This window comes from Phoca vitulina, unplaced genomic scaffold (assembly GCF_004348235.1).
Source record: "Phoca vitulina isolate PV1807 unplaced genomic scaffold, GSC_HSeal_1.0 scaffold19, whole genome shotgun sequence".
In the NCBI taxonomy this organism is placed as follows: Eukaryota; Metazoa; Chordata; class Mammalia; order Carnivora; family Phocidae; genus Phoca; species Phoca vitulina.
Window position 1 is genome coordinate 31,596,467 of NW_022589722.1, and position 20,235 is coordinate 31,616,701.

General features: G+C 60.2%; 1 protein-coding gene across 2 annotated transcripts in view; it reads left to right on the top strand.

The window, feature by feature from the left end:
* The window catches only part of GRAMD4 (GRAM domain containing 4), a 77,412-nt gene that overhangs the window by 26,047 nt on the left and 31,130 nt on the right, over nt 1-20,235 (top strand). Inside the window, exons 1-3 of one of the 2 annotated variants that reach the window (XM_032416469.1) lie at nt 3,459-3,664; nt 8,095-8,305; nt 12,302-12,422. In XM_032416469.1, the coding sequence (XP_032272360.1) occupies nt 8,144-8,305; nt 12,302-12,422 (283 nt within the window). In that variant the 5' untranslated portion in view covers nt 3,459-3,664; nt 8,095-8,143. Of the gene's footprint in view, nt 1-3,458; nt 3,665-8,094; nt 8,306-12,301; nt 12,423-20,235 lie in introns of those variants that run through there. The other variant, XM_032416468.1, reaches the window with a different exon arrangement.

Consider the following 20,235-nt stretch of genomic DNA (forward strand, 5'->3'; position numbering starts at 1 on the left):
CTGAATGAGGGGCTACCATCAACATGCTCTCAGAGCCAGAGACCGGGCACAGGGGAGGGGGCTGTGACCCACACAAGGTCACGCAACGTGGCAGGTGGCATCTTGTTCTGGGCACTCGGGACCACTGCACTCACGCCCGGATGGTGAGGAGAGGTGGCTCGGGTCCGGACTCAGCACACAGGCCGCTCCCAGTGGCTTCTGCAGTAGGAACTGCCCTGGACAGGCGCACGTCCCCTGACTGCGCCCCTCAGCTGTGGTTGCTGTGTGGACCATCGTGCTGCAGGACGCCCGAGTGGGGGTGACCTCACGGCGGGTGGGAGCCGCCTGGCTGGATGGGCAGGTGGTGCCGAGCCAGAGGTGGGAAGAGTGAAGTGGTCACCCGGTGGCTGGGAATGCCTCAGACCGCAGGAATGTCCCTGGTGGGGTCCCAGGGTTCCGGGGGGTCGGGGATGGTGAGGATGGGGGGTGGGGTCCAGGCAGTGACTACGCCATCTGGGTCCCACCTCCCAGGACTGTCTTCGGTCCCTTTGGCCCTCTCAGGGGCTCGAATTTTGCATTTTGACCTTGGCTCCTGTTTCGTGCCTCTGTCCCTGAGCCCTGCGGGGAAAGAAGGGTGAGTGGGAGTGCTGGGTTCCCCAGTGTTTCCTGAGCCCCGTTCTTGTGTGGCCATGCAGTGTGAGGGGAGGGAGCAGGGCCGGTGTGCTGGAACCAGCTCGTCCCAGCTCGCAGGCGCTGCTAACATTTGCAGGGATTTGGGGAGCTGGCCAGTAATAAAAACGAAAGCCTGTAAACTTAGGTGAATTCGCAGCCAAGGTATTCACTGGAAATCCCTCCCTTCTGAATTACGTCGCTACTTTTATGGTCGCGAGGTGGCTTGCGTCCGTCGTGTCTGGAAGGTGGAAATCTTGGGTCACGGTGGCCACTGCATCGGCCCCAACCACGCGCCCATGCCTGCATGTCTCTCTGGTGGCTTGAAAATGGCCACGGTGGGAGCAGCCACACCACAGAAACGGGCAGATGCTACAAATCGGGGCTTCGCTTCTCATTTTGTTGATTGTCTCGGCTTAATCAAGCAATGGAAGAGCCACGTGTGGGACGTGTGCAGCCACCCACCGTGAGGGGCACAGAGAAGCCGAGGCAACACTCCTGCGCTCTCAGAAAGCTGCCCTGCCCTTCAGCAGGGGCTCCCCCCTCCGCGACCAACCCGTGGGGCTCTGATGCGTGCCTCCCACGTGCACCTTGTCTTGTTCACGTTAACGGAATGTCAGCCGGCGTTCCTCTCTACGCTGTACTCATCTTCCGTTAGGATCGTGCTGGACAGGGGAGGGGGGTGGTCAGGAAAAGTCAGAACATCCGTGAGCCGCACCGGCCCCTCGGCTTTCCCACGAAGGGTGCCACACGTTTTCCTGGTATTTGTGAGCGTGTGCACGCGGCTGTGTATCTGTGCGGTTTGCAGTCGCTGTCCAGCCTGTGTCTCTGCACACGGATCCCCGGGGCCACTCCCTGTGTGGTCATGAGCTCTCCGGTCCGGGGGCGTGATCCCAGGTCACAGAAAAGGGGGTGGCAGCTCACACCGGGCCCTCCCAGCTCTCCCGCTCTCTGACTTTCCAGGGCCACCCGGGCCATCGGTCAGGGTCACTGAGCTCGTGGGACCTGGGCCTTCATTATCCTCCCCTGGCTCACCGCACTGGGGGTTTTGGCCTGACCTTCGTGGACAGACAGCCCCTGAAGATGCTTGCCCATGGGAAGAAATTCAAGCCTCCCCCCCACTCCTGGAGAAACACCCAGGTTGTTGAAAACTTGGCATTAAGTTTTCCACAAGTGTTTAGGGATTTAGGAACTGCAAACCCCAGCAGGGCTCCTGAGCAAAGTCCATGAACGGCCCTTTGCTCTGAGGGCTCTCTGGGAGGATAGCCCTTCGCAGCTGTGGCTGGGTGGCCCAGAGCCGGCGTAGGGCCCTGGATTTCCTGCTGCTCTTCTGCTCAGCATGGCCCCGCCTTTGTGCATCATTCCTTCGTTTGCCTGATGAGGGTTTGTGAGCCCAGCATGGGCCAGGCCTGCTGGGGCATCACCTGAAGAGCCACGGCTGCCTCTGCCCTTGGGGCCCGTGTTCTTACAGCGTGGGGCTGGGGGCCCAAATCCCAAACAAGGGAGTTAGCTGGAAGTTCCAGGAATGGCTTTCAAGGTGGGGTACTTGGAGAAAAAGGCTCTGGGATGGGAGACACCCCAGAACCAGAGGTGCTGGGCCCCACAGTAGGAGCAAACGCAGTGGCCAGAGGACCCCCAGGGACTGGAATAGGAAGCGCTGGGAGGTCTGGTTTCCTGCCACGTGGCGAAGGGGCTCCATGAGGTGCTGTGGGCCCCTCCGTCCCAGGCCCAGCTGAGCAGGAGGGTGGGGTCAAGGTGGAGAGGCAGACCGGTGTGGGGCCTGGTTTGGAGAGGGTGGCCATGGAGTGATCCTGTGATTGAGGGCTCCTTCAAGGGCTGTGGCTTGAGCAGCTGGTGGATACACATGCCATCCGGCGGGAGGGTGAGCTGAGACTCCAGCTCCGTGCTAAGCTAGGCAGAACCAAGCTACCAGTGAGATGTCCAGCTGGCCGGCAGAGCTCCCAGGGAAGCCAGCAGGTGCTAGGTCGGGAGCAGGACATCTGGGTGTGGACGCCGGGAGCATTTGGGGTCCCGCTGCCTGTGCCCAGTCTGGCAGGACTGAGCTGTGAATCTGGGGTGAGAGAAGTGGATCCCACACAAGCCTTGTGTTTGGGGAAACCTGGGGGTCATCCGCTGTGAGCCATGTCTTGAGCCTGGCATGGGCTTGGGGACAGGGTCATTGGTCTCCAGTGTCAGACTGCTCCCAGGGAGTGCTCAGCACAGGGCCCCACAGGGCTGGATGGGAGTTGCGTGTACACTGGGGTTCCGGGGGCAAGGCCTTTGGGGCGTTGATCAGGACAACTGAGTCTGTGCCTCCTCCCCGTCCCTCCTGTTTGCCCCGCAGAGCCTCAGAGTCTGTAGCTGCCATCCTAGGCCACTCTGACCGTGGGGTCCGGGGCTATCTTCCCAGAGGATGGGAAGGACCTGGCTGTCTCTGGGACTGGCCTGGGGGAAGGGGGAGGCGCGCAGTTCTCAGCGTCTGTGACTCCCCGGGAAGAAGGTTAGGACGGGACGGCATCCTGTGGGAAAGTGGACATTGTTTGTCCTCAGATCAGCAGGAGAGCCATAGATAATCGGGAGGTGAAGCCAGGCCGGGGAGTGGTGTGCGCTGCGGGTCGAGGCAGATTGGCTGGGACGCTGCAAGCGCCGGAGACCAGGAACCACTCTTTTAAAAATCTTGGCTGGGAAGGGAGATAAAGTCCTTTGTGGTTTCCAAGTCCAGTTTCCCTAGACACTGCCGCCTTTGTGTGTCCAGAAGCCATTCAGCGGGTTTCCAGAGCAGCGTGCTTTGTGTCCCCGGGCCAGCTCTGCTGGACTCAGTCCTGCGTGCAGGGGACCCGGAGCCTGGCGGGTGCTGCCTGGAGCCAGGCAGGCCCCTGCACCCTGTGCCTCAGCACCAGGTGCCCCCGTCGCACATGGTCCCCGTGAGTCCTTGTAGAATGCCCTGGCTCTGAGCAGGGATCTGGAATAGCCACGGCCAGGGGGCCTTTCCCCAAGCGTCTGCTTCCACGTGGAGGTACGGGGAGGGGGTTCCTTCCGACGGTGGCAGGGCCGGGTGGTGGCGGATCCCGCTGAGCAGCTGGTTCCCCTTGGGGTGGGGGGCTTACGGGAGCTGCCCTGAGCCGCCTGGGCTGGGCTTCTGGGTGCTTGTGGAGGGCATCTGAGGAGGTAGGGTTGGGGAGTGGGGGGCTGGTGGGGCCCGGGGGACACATGGCAGCAGCAACCAGAATGCAAGGTGAAGGTAGGATTTGTCGAGAGGGCACCCACTGGACATGGGCTCCGCGTGGAAAGCTTTGCTCTGGGTCGCACTTGGTGTCCGAGATCCGGTCTCCTCTGTGTCCGAGACAATGGTCCGTACTGCCCTCCATCTCCATCTGACAGATGGGGAATGAACCTCCCCAAATTCCCGTCCACCCAGATTTTGTGAACGTGACCTTACTTGGAACAGAGACTTTGCAGATGTAATCAAGATGCGGTAGTTCTGGGGTAGGATGCGCCACACTCCAGCCCAGCGCAGGGATGCAGCATGGCTCCCCTCGCAGCCTGGACCCGTCCTCGGGTAGGGTGGGTGGGGAGTCCTGGTGTCTGGCCCTGAGCTGACAGCAGCATGGATGGTTCATCCTTTTGAAGGGCCCAGGGAGCCTGGGGGAGCAGGAGGGACAGGGCCGGGCCGGGCCTCTGGGAGCCCCTCGCTCGGGTGGGCTGTGTCTGGACCCCCCACCACAGGCTGACATGAGTAGCCGGCAGGAGGAGCCCAGGGTTGGGGTGGGCTGGCTGCTGGAGGGATGCGCCCCTGGCTCGCCGAGGCGTGCATTGCGTTCTGATGGTGCGGGGCTGGACACTCGGTGCTTTGTCCCCTGTCCTGCTGCTGCCACCTCATTGGCTTGCTGGAGCTGAACTGGGAAGGAAGGCAGCCCCAGCTCCAGGGCCTGTAGAGAATCCCAGATGGTGAGAACCCACCCAGCCAGAGCCTTGCAGGAGGTCAGAGCTTGGCTGGTGTGAGGCCAGTCCTGAGCCCTTTTCTCCAGGCACAAGTCAGCTAGATGTCCCTGCTCCCAAGCCGTGGTCCCCGCCTGGCCCGTCCCCTCCACCCCACGTTCCTCTGATGCCGGATGCCGAGGAATCCCTCAGGTCTTTTTGGAAATGAGAGGAAATAGGTTTTACGTTGCTGTACTTCCCGTACCCAGGTTTTTATTTTCATAGTTTAAAAAGCAGTAGGAACGCATTATAGGACATCTGGAGAGAGTTTTACAAACCACCCCATGTGGGGGCCTGTGTCACCTTTGGTCTTTCTGGACACCTGTTTGCCGTCATGGTGCGCGGGGCGGCAGCGTCTGTCACTCGGGCCGGGGTCCTGTGTGAGTCCAGGTGAGGCTCAGCGTTTGTCACTCGGGCCGGGGTCCTGTGTGAGTCCACGTGATGCTCAGCATGCCATGCCTGCCCGTGTAGGGGTGGCCTGCCCATGCGCCATGCTGCTGGGTCCCATCCCGCCGTGGGGGCGACACACTCCCCACGTGTTGGGTTCGCGCTCAAGAGGCAGAATCGCCGGCTCCGAGGGCGTCTGCGTTCACGGTTCCCGCTGCCTTCTGCCACGCGGACTGGCTTGTATTTCCTTTTTAGGGAAGCTGGAGGTTTGTGCTCGAGTGGTGGGTAGATTTCCTCTGGCTGCGAATTCCTATGCTCAGGGAATTGGCCCGTCTGTGCCCCGGGGTCCTGTAGCTTTTGCCCACGTACTGGAGCGGTCTCAGAGCAAAGAGAGTAGTCCTTCGTGGACCACGTTGGCTACACCCTGGTGGCACTGCATTTGTTTTTAACAAGTGGGAGTTTGGGGGCGCCTGGGTGGCTCGGTCGGTTGAGCGTCTGCCTTCTGCTCAGGCCATGGGGGTCCTGGGATCGAGTCCCGCGTCGAGCTCCCTGCTCAGCGGGGAGCCTGCTTCTCCCTCTCCCTCCACCCCTGCCCCATGCTTGTGCGCATGCTCTCTCGCTTCTCTCAAATAAATAAATAAATAAATAAATCTATAAAAAAACAAGTGGAAGTTTGTTTCTGTCCACTTGACTGTTACTCTTTCATGCTGCGATTATTTTTGTCATTTCTCTTAAACAGACTGTTATCCCCTCTCTGGGGACTTGGTCAGTACAAAGTTCTCTTTTCTTTAGGTTTCTTTTCTTTTCTTTTCTTTTTTTTAAGTTTTCTTATCCGTTTCATCTATGTGGAGCTCACAGCAGCTGTTTTTCCAGGTGGCCGGCCCGCGCCCCCACCCACATGCAAGCAGCCTGCTGCCCTGGCCCCCCACCGCCCCTCATGGCTGCCCACGGCCACCCTGGCCTCCCTGAGGCTATCCTGGCCCCCCACAGCCCCCCAAGACTGCCCATGGCCCACCACAGCCCCACACGGCCACCCCAGCCCCCCCAAGGCCCCCCCGGCCCCCCCACAGCCCCCCTCGGCATCATGCACTTCTGGGCTTTCCTGGGTCCTGGGGCCATTGGGCATTGGGTGTCCTGTCGTTTTTGCCACCAGGCCTACCCCGGGCCACCTTGTAGTGCTCCAAGCGAGCTCTGAGAATCACCTGACCCAGGAGCCCCTGCTAGCCCCTCCCTCCACGTGCCACACACCCTTCTGTTCTCGTAGACCAGAGCGGGTTCTGGTCCGTCTGGCTGGAGTCCTAGGAGTCCCACTGTTGGCATCACTGCTCGGGGCAGGAAAACTTGCTGAGGGGGGCGGAGGGCCCTCGCAGGGTGGGCAGACACCCTGGGCCGTGATTTAAGAGTCCTTTGAGAGTTTTTGTGATTGCACAGTCCCAAACAGGAAGCACTTTTCCCTGACTTTGTGGTTCTCCCTGAGACATCCCAACTGGGACAGTTAGGGCCGAGTTGATGGATTCCATCCTGCTTAACCCCCTCCCTGCCCGCCTTGCGTGGAGATGCGCGTGTGTTTACTGGGGCCAGTGTCCGGCTCCTGGTGTGCGTCATCTGGAGCTTCCAGAACACTGGCCTTTACTGGTGGTGTTCCTTCAGAGGCGGAAGCCGAGGCCCAGAAAGGTGGTAAGCAGCAGAGAAGGCTTTGAGCCCTGTTGTGTCCAGAGTCCCCACCCTCCTGCAGGGACCCAGGGCCTCTTGTAGAAGTTGGGGGGCTGGGGCCTGTGGGAGACCCCGACTTGCAGCCCTGGGCCCAGGGGCTGTGTGACTGGGACTCGGGTTGCGGTTTGTGGCTTCTGCTGTAGGCTTCGGAGTGAGGTTGGCTGGACGTGCAGACGAGCCACTCATACTCTGCCCCGGGGACTTGAGGGGGTCGGCTTGCCTCTCCTGGCCAGGTTGGTGCAGAGATATGGGGCACCCCACTACATGTCCATCTCTGGGTGAGCGTTCGTGTTTGAGCTCCCACATGTCCTCCCCTCCCTGTGACCCACGCCAGGTCTTTGTGGCAGTGGTTTCGGGCTGGAGGGGGCAGGCAGGCAGCCTTCCTTCTGCGCCTGTGGTCTGGGGCTGTGCCAGGCCAGAAGGCGGGCGAGCGCTGGGCTCCTGACCAGCCCGTGTGTGGGAAGACCTCTCTGAGCAGGACCTCAGCAAGCTGAGTGAGGGCTGGCCGGGCGAGCAGGGAGGTGCTTTGGGCAGACAGGGCAGGCTGGGTTGTGTCCCTGGGAGGGGGACCAGGCCGAGTCAGGGGACGCGAAGCCAGGGCACTGCTGGGCCCGGAAGGGATCTACTGAGACACCCTAATGCCGAGCATTCCAGCGGTTTCTGGGCATTCGCTGCTGTCTGAGCGGTGTGCATAGCTACAGCCTGGACCGCGCCCTTGATGGCTGGCTTCTTAGGGCGCTTCTGAGGAGCGGTCAGGCGCCCTCCCCTTTTCTTTTTTTTTAGATTTTTTTTTTTATTTATTTATTCATGAGAGACAGAGAGAGAGAGAGACAGAGGCAGAGGGAGAAGCAGGCTCCCCGCGGAGCAGGGAGCCCGATGCGGGACTTGATCCCAGGACCCCAGGATCATGACCTGAGCCAAAGGCAGACGCTTAACCGACTGAGCCGCCCAGGCGTCCCCCTCCCCTTTTCTTTGAAGCTTTTCTGCCCTAGCTTTCCCCAGGCTCTCTGGCCTCCCCGTGCACTAGGCTGGCCATCTTTATGGCCGGGAAGATCCTGCTGACTTGGCTTCCTTCTGCCTTGTGGGGCACATGGGGGGAGGTGACTTTGGTGGGGCCAGGGGCAGGAGCTTGGCCAGCCGAGTGGGAGTGATGGAGGGGCCCAGGCTGGTGGGTGCCAGATGGGAGCCAGTGGGCCCCGAGTTTTCCTTGAAAAGCCAGCCTGGCCACTTCCTGAGGGCAGGGCTCGGCCACAGGACCAAAGTGTGTGTAGGAGAACCGTGTGCTCGGGCGGGTGGGTGCGCCATGTGGACAGGTGGCCAGTGGGCGAGTGACCGAGTGACCAAGCCTGTTCTTTTCTTCTCTTGCAGGGACTCCGACCGTCATGTTAAGGTAAAGCAGAGGGGCTCAGTGCTGAACATGCTAAGGAGGCTGGACAAAATCAGGTTCAGAGGTCACAAGAGAGATGACTTCCTCGATCTAGCAGAGTCTCCAAATGCCTCAGACACCGAATGTGGAGATGAAGTGCCCCTGAAAATACCTCGGACCTCGACCCGGGACAGTGAGGAGCTGAGGGACCCTGTGAGTATGCCGTGCGGGCCTCAGCAGCGGGAATGTCCTCCTCCTCTGTTTGGCCTCAGCCCTGGGTGGGCGAGGGACCATCCCCCATCCTCAGATGGTCAAGCTGAGCCCTGTCCTGCCTGGTCTGGCTTCCCCTCTGTCCTTGTCTTGCTCCCCACTGGACCTCACTGGCAGGTGTTCGTCCCCCTGATCGAGGATCACAGAGCCTTGCCTTTACCACGGGTCTGTCCAGCCACTGGATTTCTTTTCCTTCCTCATTGGCTTCCTGGGTGGTTGGCAAACTTCTCATGGGGGAGTCATGCACAGAGCCCTCGGCAGCTGGCTGAGGCCGGGCTGGGCCCTCATCGTGCCATGTGGAGACAGAGCTGGCCCCTGTGGGCTGGTCTGCAGGGCTCTCTTTAACGGGGCACCAAATATCCCTTCAGCACCTCAGCTAGGCAGCGTGGCTGTGGCGGGAACAGGGCTTGAGTGGGCCCTGTCTTCTGGAAGCTTGTGCCTCTTCAGCCGGGAGTGGGGCTGGGGTGGGGCAGGCTCTCTGGCCAGATGTGATTACAAGGCTCACCATTGTGGGCACAGCTGCCCGAGTGTTCCCCTTTGCCAGTGAAGAAGCCCAGAGCCATCTTACCTGGTGTGGATGACCTAAGTCGGTGGTCCGTTGGTTTCCTCTCTGAGCACCCAAGCCAGCTTTTCTTCCCCGGTGTGGCCTGTGAGCGCTCGCCTTCTCTGGTTTCTTATATTATTAATGCCTTAGAACAGGGACTACGAGTTTGCTCCTGGCAGGAATGAATAATTTACTGGCCCTGCCTCCTGGGAGCCAGGCTGCCTGATGAGGCGTTGGCCGCTGTCCCCTGGTATAGGTGGGCTGGTCCTCCAGCCTCGGGGTCCGTGGGGGGCCGGGGCCCTGCTGCTGGGTCTCCCAGTGCACGGTGTGTTGCAGAGCGCCAGGGGCCGGCGGCAGCCTGGGGCACCATGAGCCGCGGTTCTCCGTGGTGTCCTTGGGCCGGGTGTGCCGTGGCCCTCTCAGGAGCGTGAATCCCCACATGGGGGTCTGAGCTCACTGCGGCCTGTGACAGGGATCCTGCAGTGGACTCGTCTGGCACCGTGCTCTGTCTGTCCATCCCTCTAGGACTCCGCGGCAGCCACTTTGCTGTGGGTGCTGTCTCAGTAGAGACTTGGACTTGCCCTGGAGCGCAGCCCGCGGCGTGGGCATGGTGGCCGAAGGTCCAGAGGGTCTGCAGGGCCGGGCCTGTGCCCCACTGAAGTCGGGTCTGAGGCTGCAGGGACGTCTGAGTGGTGGTGGCGCTGGAATATGCCATCGATGCGTTGACCACTCCCCACTGAGGGACCCTCTCCCCGGCCCACATCCCTGGGGTGGGCGTGCTGGGCCCGTGCTGTCTGTTGTCCTGGTGGCCGTTACCAGGTCGCCTGCCCACCCTGCCACGGCCCGGGGTGTCGTCCCATGGCTTTCTGCTCTGCCGGCCCAGCGGGTGAAGAGCATGGCTCTGATTCCTGGTTGTTCCTGTGAGGGAGGCTGGTCATCTTTGTGCTTAGGCTTTGGGTTCTTTTTACTTTACTTCTTGTTTGTTGTGGTAAAATATAGCTAAAACTCACCGTTTTGGCCACTGGTATGTGTACAGGGCATTAAGTGCATTCACAGTGTCGTGCGACCGTCACCCCATCCGTCTCTAGAACATCGTCCTCACCGCAAGCGGAAGCCCCTTCTCCATTAAACACTGACCCCCACACCGTCCCCCAGCCCCTGGCGCCCACATCTACTTTCCGTCTCTGTGGACCGACTGGCCCAGCGACCTGTGAGAGAATCCCGTAGTACCTGTCGGTTCCTGCCTGGCTGGTCTCTGGGTCCCGGGCAGAGATGAGTGGGCGCAGGGGTGGAGGGGAAGGGCGTGGGCAGGGGAGGGGTCCTGGGCTGGCAGACGGGCTTGAGGAGGCCCCAGACAGTGGGATGTGTGGGGACAGCGTGCAGCAGTTGGGGTGATACCCAGCTTCAGGGTGTGGCTGGGGGGGAGGGCCGCTGCAGATGAGGACGGGGACTGGGGCCAGGGCCGACCGGGTGGGTCAGTGACAGGCCAGTGAGGAGAGGTGTGACGGGGAGGGTACCAGAGCCCTAGAGCTGGGGACAGACAAGTGACCCCGTGCATGGGAGGCCAAGGGGCAGACTCCTCTGGGAGCAGGAGGTCCTGCCCTGAGGGGCTGCAGGGGAGCCCAGGAGGTGGGGAATTGGAGGCCACCATTCTAAGGGAGCTGCAAGGAGAAGTGGCCCAGCCCACTTCCCTGGCTTTATGGTGGTGACGCTGCGGCCTTGGGGGTTTGCTCAGCTGAAGGGACCCGAGGGGCTCACAGAGGGGCTCAGACCTCAGAATTCCCGAGTGCCGCCCCTGGGGCCCGCCACCCCCATCGGTGCTCCCTGCCAGCTGGTCAGCTCCCTGGAGCAGCGCCTTCTCCTCCCTGCGGTCCACGGGGCTCTGGCTCAGAGCTGCCTTCAGCACCGAGCACCCAGAACCCTGAACCCCCACCCAGGGGGACCCTGCGGGGATTCTTGACGCTCTGGGGCAAGTTCCAGATGGACTTCGTTCCAGCGTCCTAGAGACTGATGTGCATTACAGCCTCCGAGGGCTTGGACTCATGCATTCGGACGTGGCCCCGTGAATGGGGGGCGTCCTGCCCGCTTTCGGGGAGGAGTTGGCAGTTGTAACGGAGGTTGAGTGTTCTGCTTCCACGTCCGTGCAGAGCCGCCTTTCCTGGCCAGTCTCCGCCCTCTGCCGTGTGGCCACCGCCTTGGTTGTCAAGGTGGGGGACGGGCAGGAGAGGGATGAGTTCGTGCACAGGGGGGATGGGTCTAGCATGTGCCATCTGCCCCGTGGCAGGGCAGGTAGAATTTGCCTGCCTTCCACCCCACTCCCCCAGTCCCTGTGCCCACTGCTGCCTGGCCCCCAGGGCTGCAGGGAAACATGGGAACTCGCCCCAGTGGCCAGAGGAGCTCAGAGTCTAACAGGGCAAGGGTCCGGGCAGCCACAGGCCAGGGGGTCTTCCCAGAACCTGCTGGCTCCCGGATGTCCGCTCCTCCTTCCTGAGATGTGGCCTCAGAGCAGGCGACACGTGTATATGCAGGGGTCTGTCCTGCACCCTCTCCGGGCTGTGTGTCCCCTTCTACCCTCACCTGGCCTGCAGGGGGGTCGTGGAAACCCAGACTGGGAGTCGGATCCCCCTCGTCGCTTGGGGAGGCACACGGGTGCTGCTTCTCGCTAGCTCAGCATGAGCGTGCAGCTGTGGGTGGCCGTGGGAGCGTCCAGTGTGTGCGCCTGGGCGGGCGTGGCGGTGCTGACCTGTGCCGCACCCCTTCCCCTCCCGTCGGCCGGACGCAAGCGGCCGCCTGTGCCAAGGCCCTGGGCGGGCGGCAGCGGGCAGCGGTAACCGGAGCCTGCCCTGCACCCGTGGACGTTAGGTGGTGGTTTTACTTAGCCCTCTGTGCAACAGGACAGGCCCCGTTTGGAGTTTGCTCATGTCAGGGAGCCACTGTTCCTTCAGATTTACGCAGCCTGGTCTGCGGACATGCCCTCCCCAGCCGCCTTGCGTTCGTCAGTCCAGCTCCGGGCTGCGAGGGGACAGGGCCTGCGGCTGGGCTCACCCTCCGCCTGGGGGGCCAGTGCAGGTTTGGATGGTTGCCTTCCCTCCGCAGCCTGAGACTGGCGTGACTATCAAGAGGCTTAGCGTCACGCTTCTGGCTTTAATTTTTTTAATCATTTCTAAAAGCTGACCTCGCTGGGCTCCAGGGATGTCCACGTTGTCCGAGATGTCCCTTCCAGCGGCAGGTGAGGCCGAGGTGAACTGATGCGGGCTTCGGCAGAACGACGCCTTCCTTGCCCAGCAGGGGCTCTGTGGGCCCAGCCCTTGCCGAGGAGGGGTCCTCAGGGCTCGCCTCTGAGAAGTGGGGTGCTTGGAGGTGGCTCCTCTGAGCTCTTGGTGTTTCTCTTGTAGGCTGGTCCGGGGACCCTCATCATGGCTGCAGGAGTCCAGGACTTTAACCGGACAGAGTTTGATCGATTAAATGAGATCAAAGGTCACCTGGAAATCGCCTTATTGGAAAAACACTTCTTACGTGAGTACCCCTGGGTGGGGTGACAGGGGGAATGCAGTCCTGCAGACGTGCAGCAGGGTGTTGGGGCTGGTGAAGCCCCGTGCCTGCTGTCACCGGGCTCGCTCGTGCTGGGGACACGTGTGGCCCCCCATGTGACGTCCCCAGCGGAAGCTCCCTGTGCTGCTCCACCAAGACCAGCGCTCTCGTCCGTGCGCTACAGGTCTTTACTCTGGGGTAAGGGAGGATGTCCCGGGGAGGCAGGGATTTTGCTGCTTCTGACGGATCTGGGGTGTTGCATTTCCGGCAGTTGGCTTTCATACCGTGTTCTGTTTAGTTTCGCATCAAGGAGGGAGGATGAGCCCGAGGGGTTCCTTGTTGGGTGGCCGTCCGCGTTGGTATGTGGGCCGTTCCCTGCCACTGTGGTTTTGGCCTCTTGGGTGCAAATGGGAGAGACTGCTGTGGGGGCGTCTGCCAGCTCCTCATGGAGATGATCTCATCTGACTCCTGCCTTGGCTCTCTCACCACCCTCTGTCCCACTCTCCAGACTGGAGCCGCAGGGCTCGGGTGAGGGCCCCCGCGCAGGGACAGGCCCCCGGCCGGGAGGGGGTTTAGAGCGGGCAGATTGCCGTGGCGCCCGCGCGCATGCCCCGCTGCGCCATGCGGAGCTTCCACGACTGACACCGGGGCCAGAGCAGAGCTGCTGGGATGACACAGGAAGAGAGAACCAGCCTCCTGGCCCCGCGTGCCCAGAGCCGGCCCAGAGCTGCCGGGCCAGGAGGAAGGGCCCGCGGGCAGGTCCCCCCCTCTGCTTTCCTTCCCTTGTGTCTGCTGGCCCACAGACACCACTCCCTCCATGTCCCTACGGGCGCCGCCCCCTCGTCCACACACTGGGGGTTTTCGGGGCTCCAGCCGTGGGCCCCCCAGCTCTGCAGCTACGTGGGGCCCTCGCCTGCACGTGACAGCGGGTGTCTGCGCCGTGGTGGGGAGCCTTGGGGGCTGGCCCTGCCTTTTTCTCCTGGAAGCAGGGGACCTGGCTGTCCCGGCATTTCTGCACAGTGTCCTGCCACCCGGGGGCTGCAGCCCTGCCTTCCCTCAGAATTCCTCTAGCCTGTCCACGCTCCCTCGGCACAAGCGTGTGTGCACGTACGTGTGTACAAGATCGTCGACTGTGTGTGTGCAGGTGTGGTGTCGGGCTGGAGCACCCGTGGTTCTGAGGACAGTGCTGCGGAATGACTTGGTCTCCCCTCGAGTCCAAGGTCGTCGCCGGGCGGCTCAGACACGCAGGGCCAGGCTGGGTCAGCCCGGGGCTACGGGCGGTGATGGGCCCGCCTGATTAGGTCCTGGTGACCTGGTGCCTGTAACCTTGGCCTGTGCTGAGGTCCCGCAGGGAGGCTCTGCATGAACGGAGGGGCAGGCTGCCCCACTGGTTCCCTGGCCAGTCCGGACAGAGCTGGACAGACCCTGCCCCAGGCATCGGCTGGTGGAGCCTCGTGCAGTTGCCTTTGTGGATCAAGTGGCCAAATACGGGTGGTTTCACGGGGGCTTGATGAAGCAGCAGAGCCAAGTGCTGTCCATGTCTGACTGGGGAGCCCCAGCCGGGGAGGGGAGCAGCAGGCCCCCGGGAGCAGGGGTTACCGGGCAGAGGCGGGGCAGGTGGGATGCACGTACCGACCAGGCAGCTGTGCAGGCAGGACGGCTGGGACCCACAGGGACGCCTCTCTGGGCCGACCCTTTCTGCGTTGAAGAGAAGCATCCACGCCCCACGGCGCTGCGTGGCTGGTGTCCTCGGTCCGTCCTCATGGTCTGTCCTCAGTGTTTTGCCAAAGGAGCATCTCGTTTACTCTTGGGCAGCTCATGTCGTAGAAGCGTAAGGTGCAATCAAGTGGCAGTGACGGGCATTCTTTCAAACTGTGGAACATTTCAAGCAGATGCAGAAGCAGAGTATCTCACATGCTCACGTTCAGCTTCGGCAGGAGGCGGCCGGCGGTGGGCAGTGGCCCCACCACCCCGGCTTGGGAAGCCAGTCCTGGCAGCCTCCTGTCCTTCATCTGTGCTTTTCAGTTGGCAGCTCGTGGTGTTTTAAAAATGAGCGCCACGCGTCTGGTATCACAGCTGAAAACATCAAGTTGTCCTTTCTAATCTTCAGACCTCCAGCCCGAGCTCAGATTTCCCCAATTGTCTCCTTTTTTTTGCAACTCCCGGAGTAGCCCCCAAGGCCCCATGTTGAGGGGCTGGTGCTGGTTCTCTGCGTCCCTTGATCTTTGTGGAGGAAACCAGGCCTGCTCTGGGGGCAACTCCACCCTGGACCTTGTTCGGGGCGACCCCGTGGGCTCCCCACGGAGCGCTCTCTGGGAGGACTCCCTCGGCGGTGGCTTCCCTGCGGCGGTGTCCATCCGTGGTCACGTGGCTTCGATCCGTCATCCCGCTGGAGGTTACAGAACGATAATTTCCCACCCCTCCATTCTTTCTCCATTTGCTCACTGACCTGTTTCTGAAAACCTGACTACTTGGTTGCTCGAGGGATGGCTCCTAGAGCAGAGGCAGGATACAGGCTTGAATTTTTCCCTTTATTGTCCGGTTTCCAAAATCAGGAGCCGATTCCCTACTCAGCATCCTCCGAAGGTGACCAGTGAGGGTGCTGAGCTTTTTGGTGTCATCATGAGATCGTGGCCTTGAACGTAGCTGATGTGTCTTAGTCGCTGTGGCCACTGCCCCCTTGGTGCTCAGGTAGACCCACTTCTGGGCAGCGGGGGCCTCCTCCAGTTTGCTTCTAAGTCCCTTCGACATGAGCCAGTCCTCTGTGAGCAATCCCTTGCTTTCTGGTGTGACAGACACTCTGGGCTCTTCTTCCTTTTTTTTCTTTTTTTTTTTTTTAAGATTTATTTATTGGGGGGAGAGAGAGCATGCATGTGGAGGTGGGGGAGGGGCAAAGGGAGAGAATCCCAAGCAGACTCCCCCCGTTGAGTGCGGAGCCCGATGCAGTGCTGCATCGCTGGACCCTGAGATCATGACCTGAGTCGAAATCAGGAGTCCAGTGCTCAACCAACTGAGCCACCCAGGTCCCCCTCCGCCCAGGCTCCTCTTAAACATTTCCTGCCCCTGTCCTGGAATTAGCCATTTCCCCTGGCTCCTGTTGGTCGAAAGTGGTTTTTAGAAGGTAAATAAGGATTCTGGTCACTGCTGTCAGTGTTTCTAGACCTTTCCAGTGGTCAGAGGTGGGGCATCCCGAGTTCATTCAGATAGTTTGAATTCACATTCAAGACCATGGGGTTTTGGGGGTTTTTTCTTTTTAAAAAAATGATAAAGTATACAGATGATCTAAAACTTGCCATCTTAACCATTTTGGTGTGTGCCCTTCAGTGGTGTTGACCCGTTCACGGTATTGTGACGCCGTCACCACCATGTGGCTGCTCGTGAAGCTGAAACCCTGTTCCTGTGAAACCACAGGTCCCCCTCCCCTGGCGCCACCATCCGTCTCCGTGAATCTCACTCCTCCAGGGGCCTCGTGTAAGTGGAACCTTATGGTATTTGTGTTTTTGTGTTGGGTTGGCCTCACAGAGCACAGTGTCCTCCGGGTTCATCGGCTCTTGGCAGGTGTGAGCATCTCCTTCCTTCCGCTGTGCGGACAGGCCACACCGTGTCTGTCTGTCCATCCGGCAGCGGGCCCTCGTGTGGCTGCTGTGAGCGACGGCGTGCGTTTTCTCTTCAAAGCATAGCGTGTAGGAAAGGATCTACAGTGTTCTTGACACCCAGAGTTGTTGTGGTTGCTGTTGACCCCTGCTCTCAAACCCCGAGGGCTTCACCTGACCTCATCAGACTGTTCTCTGAGTCTCTCCTGCTGCCCATCCTGGTTCTCGCGAGCGACATGGACAAGGCCTCGTTTGTTTTATCCCCAGGTCACACACGCAGCGGCCTCGGGATGCGGCCCCCGCACGGCCCCGCTGTGTTTGCTGGTTCCTCTGCGCTCGGGGGAACCGATCCCACGAGGCTCGTACGGTGACGCGACTGTGCGTTTTCCCCTTTGCGGCTACGTCACCAACTCAGTACAGACTTGCTGCGTGTGTTTCTTGTCGCTTGAGATCTTGAGAGATCACTTCTGTTTCCGGTTCACTTTTTCTTTTGACCCAATTTCAGATTCACAGGAAGGTGCCAAGAAGAATGCAAAGCTAGTTTTCAGCTAGAGTGTTCCCAGAGATAGCATCTTACCATGTTTGTCTGCCTGTCGGTCTTGTATCCTTCTTTGTGTCCACCTGTGTGTTTTATTTTCTGACCCTGTTTGTGGTCATCTGCGGACACAATGTCCCTTGGGCTCTGACTGCTTCTGTGTATTTCCTGAGAAGCGAGCACATTCTCTCACCTAACAGTCCAGGTATCACTCTCTGGAATGAACGGGGATGCCAGACAGTTATCTAACCTGAGACTGCAACGCATGCAGTCATGTCCTGGAATTTCTAGCAGAAGGTCCCTGGTCACATGTTACGCGCAGGTGTCCTGTGTCCTCAGGCTCCTGTCACCGAGCAGGGATGTTGACGTTCTCCAAGAGTGCAAGTCCCTCGGTTTGGGTGTGTCTGATGTCCCCATGGGGAGATCAGGTAAGGAGCATCACAGGAGTGATTCTATAGCCTCGGTGCATCCGTCAGGAGGTGCATGATGTCATTTCGTCCTGTTGACACGTATTGTAAAGAGTTCTTCCCTTTTTTTTTTTTTAAAGATTTTATTTATTTATTTGACAGAGAGAGACAGCGAGAGAGGGAACACAAGCAGGGAGAGTGGGAGAGGGAGAAGCAGGCTTCCCGCAGAGCAGGGAGCCCGATGCGGGCCTCTATCCCAGGACCTGGGATCATGACCTGAGCCGAAGGCAGACGCTTAACGACTGAGCCACCCAGGCGCCCCTCTTCCCTTTTTTTAATTTTTTTTTCAAATTTTTATTTGAGAGAGAGAGTGCATGCATGAGCAGGGGGGTGGGGCAGAGGGAGAGGGAGAAGCAGGCCCGACATGGGGCTCGATCCCAGGAATCCCGGGATCATGACCTGAGCTGAAGTCAAATGTTCAACCGACTGAGCCACCCAGGTGTCCCTAAAACTATTTACGTGGTTGCAAAGTCAGGGTATATTCAGAGAAATGGAGTTTGTCTTACTGTACACCTTCGTTCCTTCTCTCTGGAGAACCAGTTGTCTTTTGATTTTGCAGTTTATCCTTCCCTGACTCTTTCGTAGAGGCAAATATGTACGTTTGTTCTTACCTTCCCCCTTAGATAAATCTTTCCTGCTCTCACTTTCTCCACACTTACATCGCCTCCTGGAGGTCCCTCCAGACGGTCCTTCGACATGTTCCATGTCCTGTGTGCCATGTGGATCCTGCATGCACGGTTTAACCCTCCGCGTCCTGTGACGGTGAATCCATTGCCGCCAGCCACTTACGTGGTAACAGGTGGTTCTCCCAGGACTGCGCCGTGGGTACCCGGGCTGGGCCTGTTCTTAGATCCCGAGCGGCACAGGAGAGCCTGTCTTTCTCCACTGCTGCTTCCGTCTCAGTAGCCAGGGGAGCATAGCGTGTAGGAAAGGATCTACAGTGTTCTTGACACCCAGAGTTGTTGTGGTTGCTGTTGACCCGGCCTCCGTGCGCCGGCGTGGCCGCCCTGCCTGCTCCGGGTCTGCAGGGGAGGTGCTGACGTGGGCGGGGGCAGCTTTGCTGTCCACCGGGGAGCGGCCGGCTGGGGACATTCACCCCTTCGAGCCCTCAGCCCTCCCATCTGCAAAACACCCGAGTGCTCAGTGTTAAAGTTCCATTTAATTACCTGTAGTACTTTCTCTCCGAAAGCAGATGATTATTCTTCATGGGGAGGAGGAAATAGCCCAAGTGTGCAGCGGCTCGCTTCACCATGAAATATTGAACAGTACAAATGTCCCCGTGAGGAATGACGTGGGACGGGCAACGTGAGATGGAAGCACGTTCTGGCTCGTGACGGGAGGCAGGAGCCCGAATCTGTTAAAGAGGCCCATAAACGAGTTAAAAGCATCATACATTTTCATTTAGCAGCTGCTGCTTTCTGAGCTCACGCGCACTGTTCCCGTTTCTGTGCATTTCTCTGTCTCCTGCTGGGTGCGGGCCCTGGGAAAGGAGGTTCTCCAACATTGTGAGCAGCACACACAGGCTCTCCCCGGAAGTGACTTGGTGTGGAATTTGGATCTTGGAGGAAAGGCTTATGGGGCCTTGGGTCTGGGGGCATCCCAGTGGCCAGGCTGAGCCTGAGGCACCCTTACCTGAGTGCAGGTTCTGTGTTGCCGGGCGGTTTCTTCTTCCCGTGTTGAGGTGAAGGCCTGTGGAATCCTCCCTGGACATGCCAGAGGGTGCTCTCCCAGGGGGCCACACTCCGGGGTCTTGAGCCCTCGGGGTAGGGACCATCCTCACTGGGCCACCGACACCCACCCGGCGCCAGGAGCACGTGGGTTCCCGGTGGACACAGATGGGCGGACGGCAGAGGTAGGAGCTCTTGCAGAACATTCTCGGGGAGAGGGTGCCCCTTGCTCGTGAGCCCCCGTGCTGCTGCAAGCTCCCCTTCCTGCCCTGATACGAGGCGGGTCAGCATAGCTCTCTGCTACCCGCGTGAGAGGGTTTCCCAGAGAGGCTGGCCAGGGAGGCGAGCAATCCACTCCGGTGGCTGCAGGAGCTCTCTGAATGCCTAGACTTAGCAGGAGGGCCCTGGAGTGAAGGGAAGTTTCTGAGCAGCCAGTATGGGTGATTCAGGGTGAGGAAGAGCTTTCTCACCCACAAAGGCACCTACAAACAGGAGGGCCCGGGGAGCTGCCGCGGCCTGCTGCTGGGGGGCAGGTGTCCAGATGAGGTGAGGCGGCCATTCGAGGCCTGCGGCGGCAGGTGATCTCGGCCTGCAGATGTCCATCTGGGGGTCTGGCTGCTCATTTGTTTGGCTCTGCTCCTGCTGTTAGTTCGCTGATGTTAAGCAAAAGGTGAAGACAGATAACAGAGGTGAGACTGGATGTGCGGATCAGATGAGCTTTATTTTGGAAGAAATGGAATTGGCCCCGAAGAAAATGGCTTGAACGACCCACTGGGCGGGCCAGAATTCCAAATTTCTAGATCCCTTCCTTTGCCGGGTGAGAATGTGCCCTTTAATTATTCATTGTGGATGTTGAGCCTGGAGAGGCCAGCTCACCGCCCCAGGCTGTGTCGTCCCAGCGCCTGCCCAGCTCACACTTCAGGGGAGAGACCCCCGCATCCTGCCAGCGCGGGCCTGCTCCCAGGGCTGCAGGCATCTTGGGGTGAGGGGTGAAGTCGGGGAGGAAGCGGGCACGCGCCTGCCTGTGTGTTGGATGCCTCCGTGTCCCCTCCGTGTCCCCTCCGTGTCCCCTCCGTGTCCGGGGTCTGGCCGTGTCTCCTGACGGGCCCTTTGGAAGATGACAGAGCTGAGCTCCATGGGGAGTGTTCAGGCAGGGCCGCGCTGAGCTCTGGGACCTGTCTCGTTGCTGCTCTGCATCCACCCCCTGAACACCTCACCGGCTCCCTGCGCTGTGAGGATGTGGTCCCCATGTACAGGTGGCACACCTGAGCTCCGTGTGTACAGGGCCATCCTCTGCCGCCTGCCGGCCGTCCCCTCCTGCCGAGACCCTCGTCGGTGTGCACGAGGCCCAACTGGCCGAGATGGGCTGTCCTGTGCTGTGGGGTTGCCCCAACTTCCCGGGCCTGAGAGGGGACTCTTCCTTATCCGCATTTCATTTCCTCTCCGGAGCTAGATTCTTGTGTGAAGATGAAGGTCGCTGCTGCCTTACGTGTGCGTTCCCACGCTTAGGCCTGCGGTCAGGTGGCGGGGTGCTCA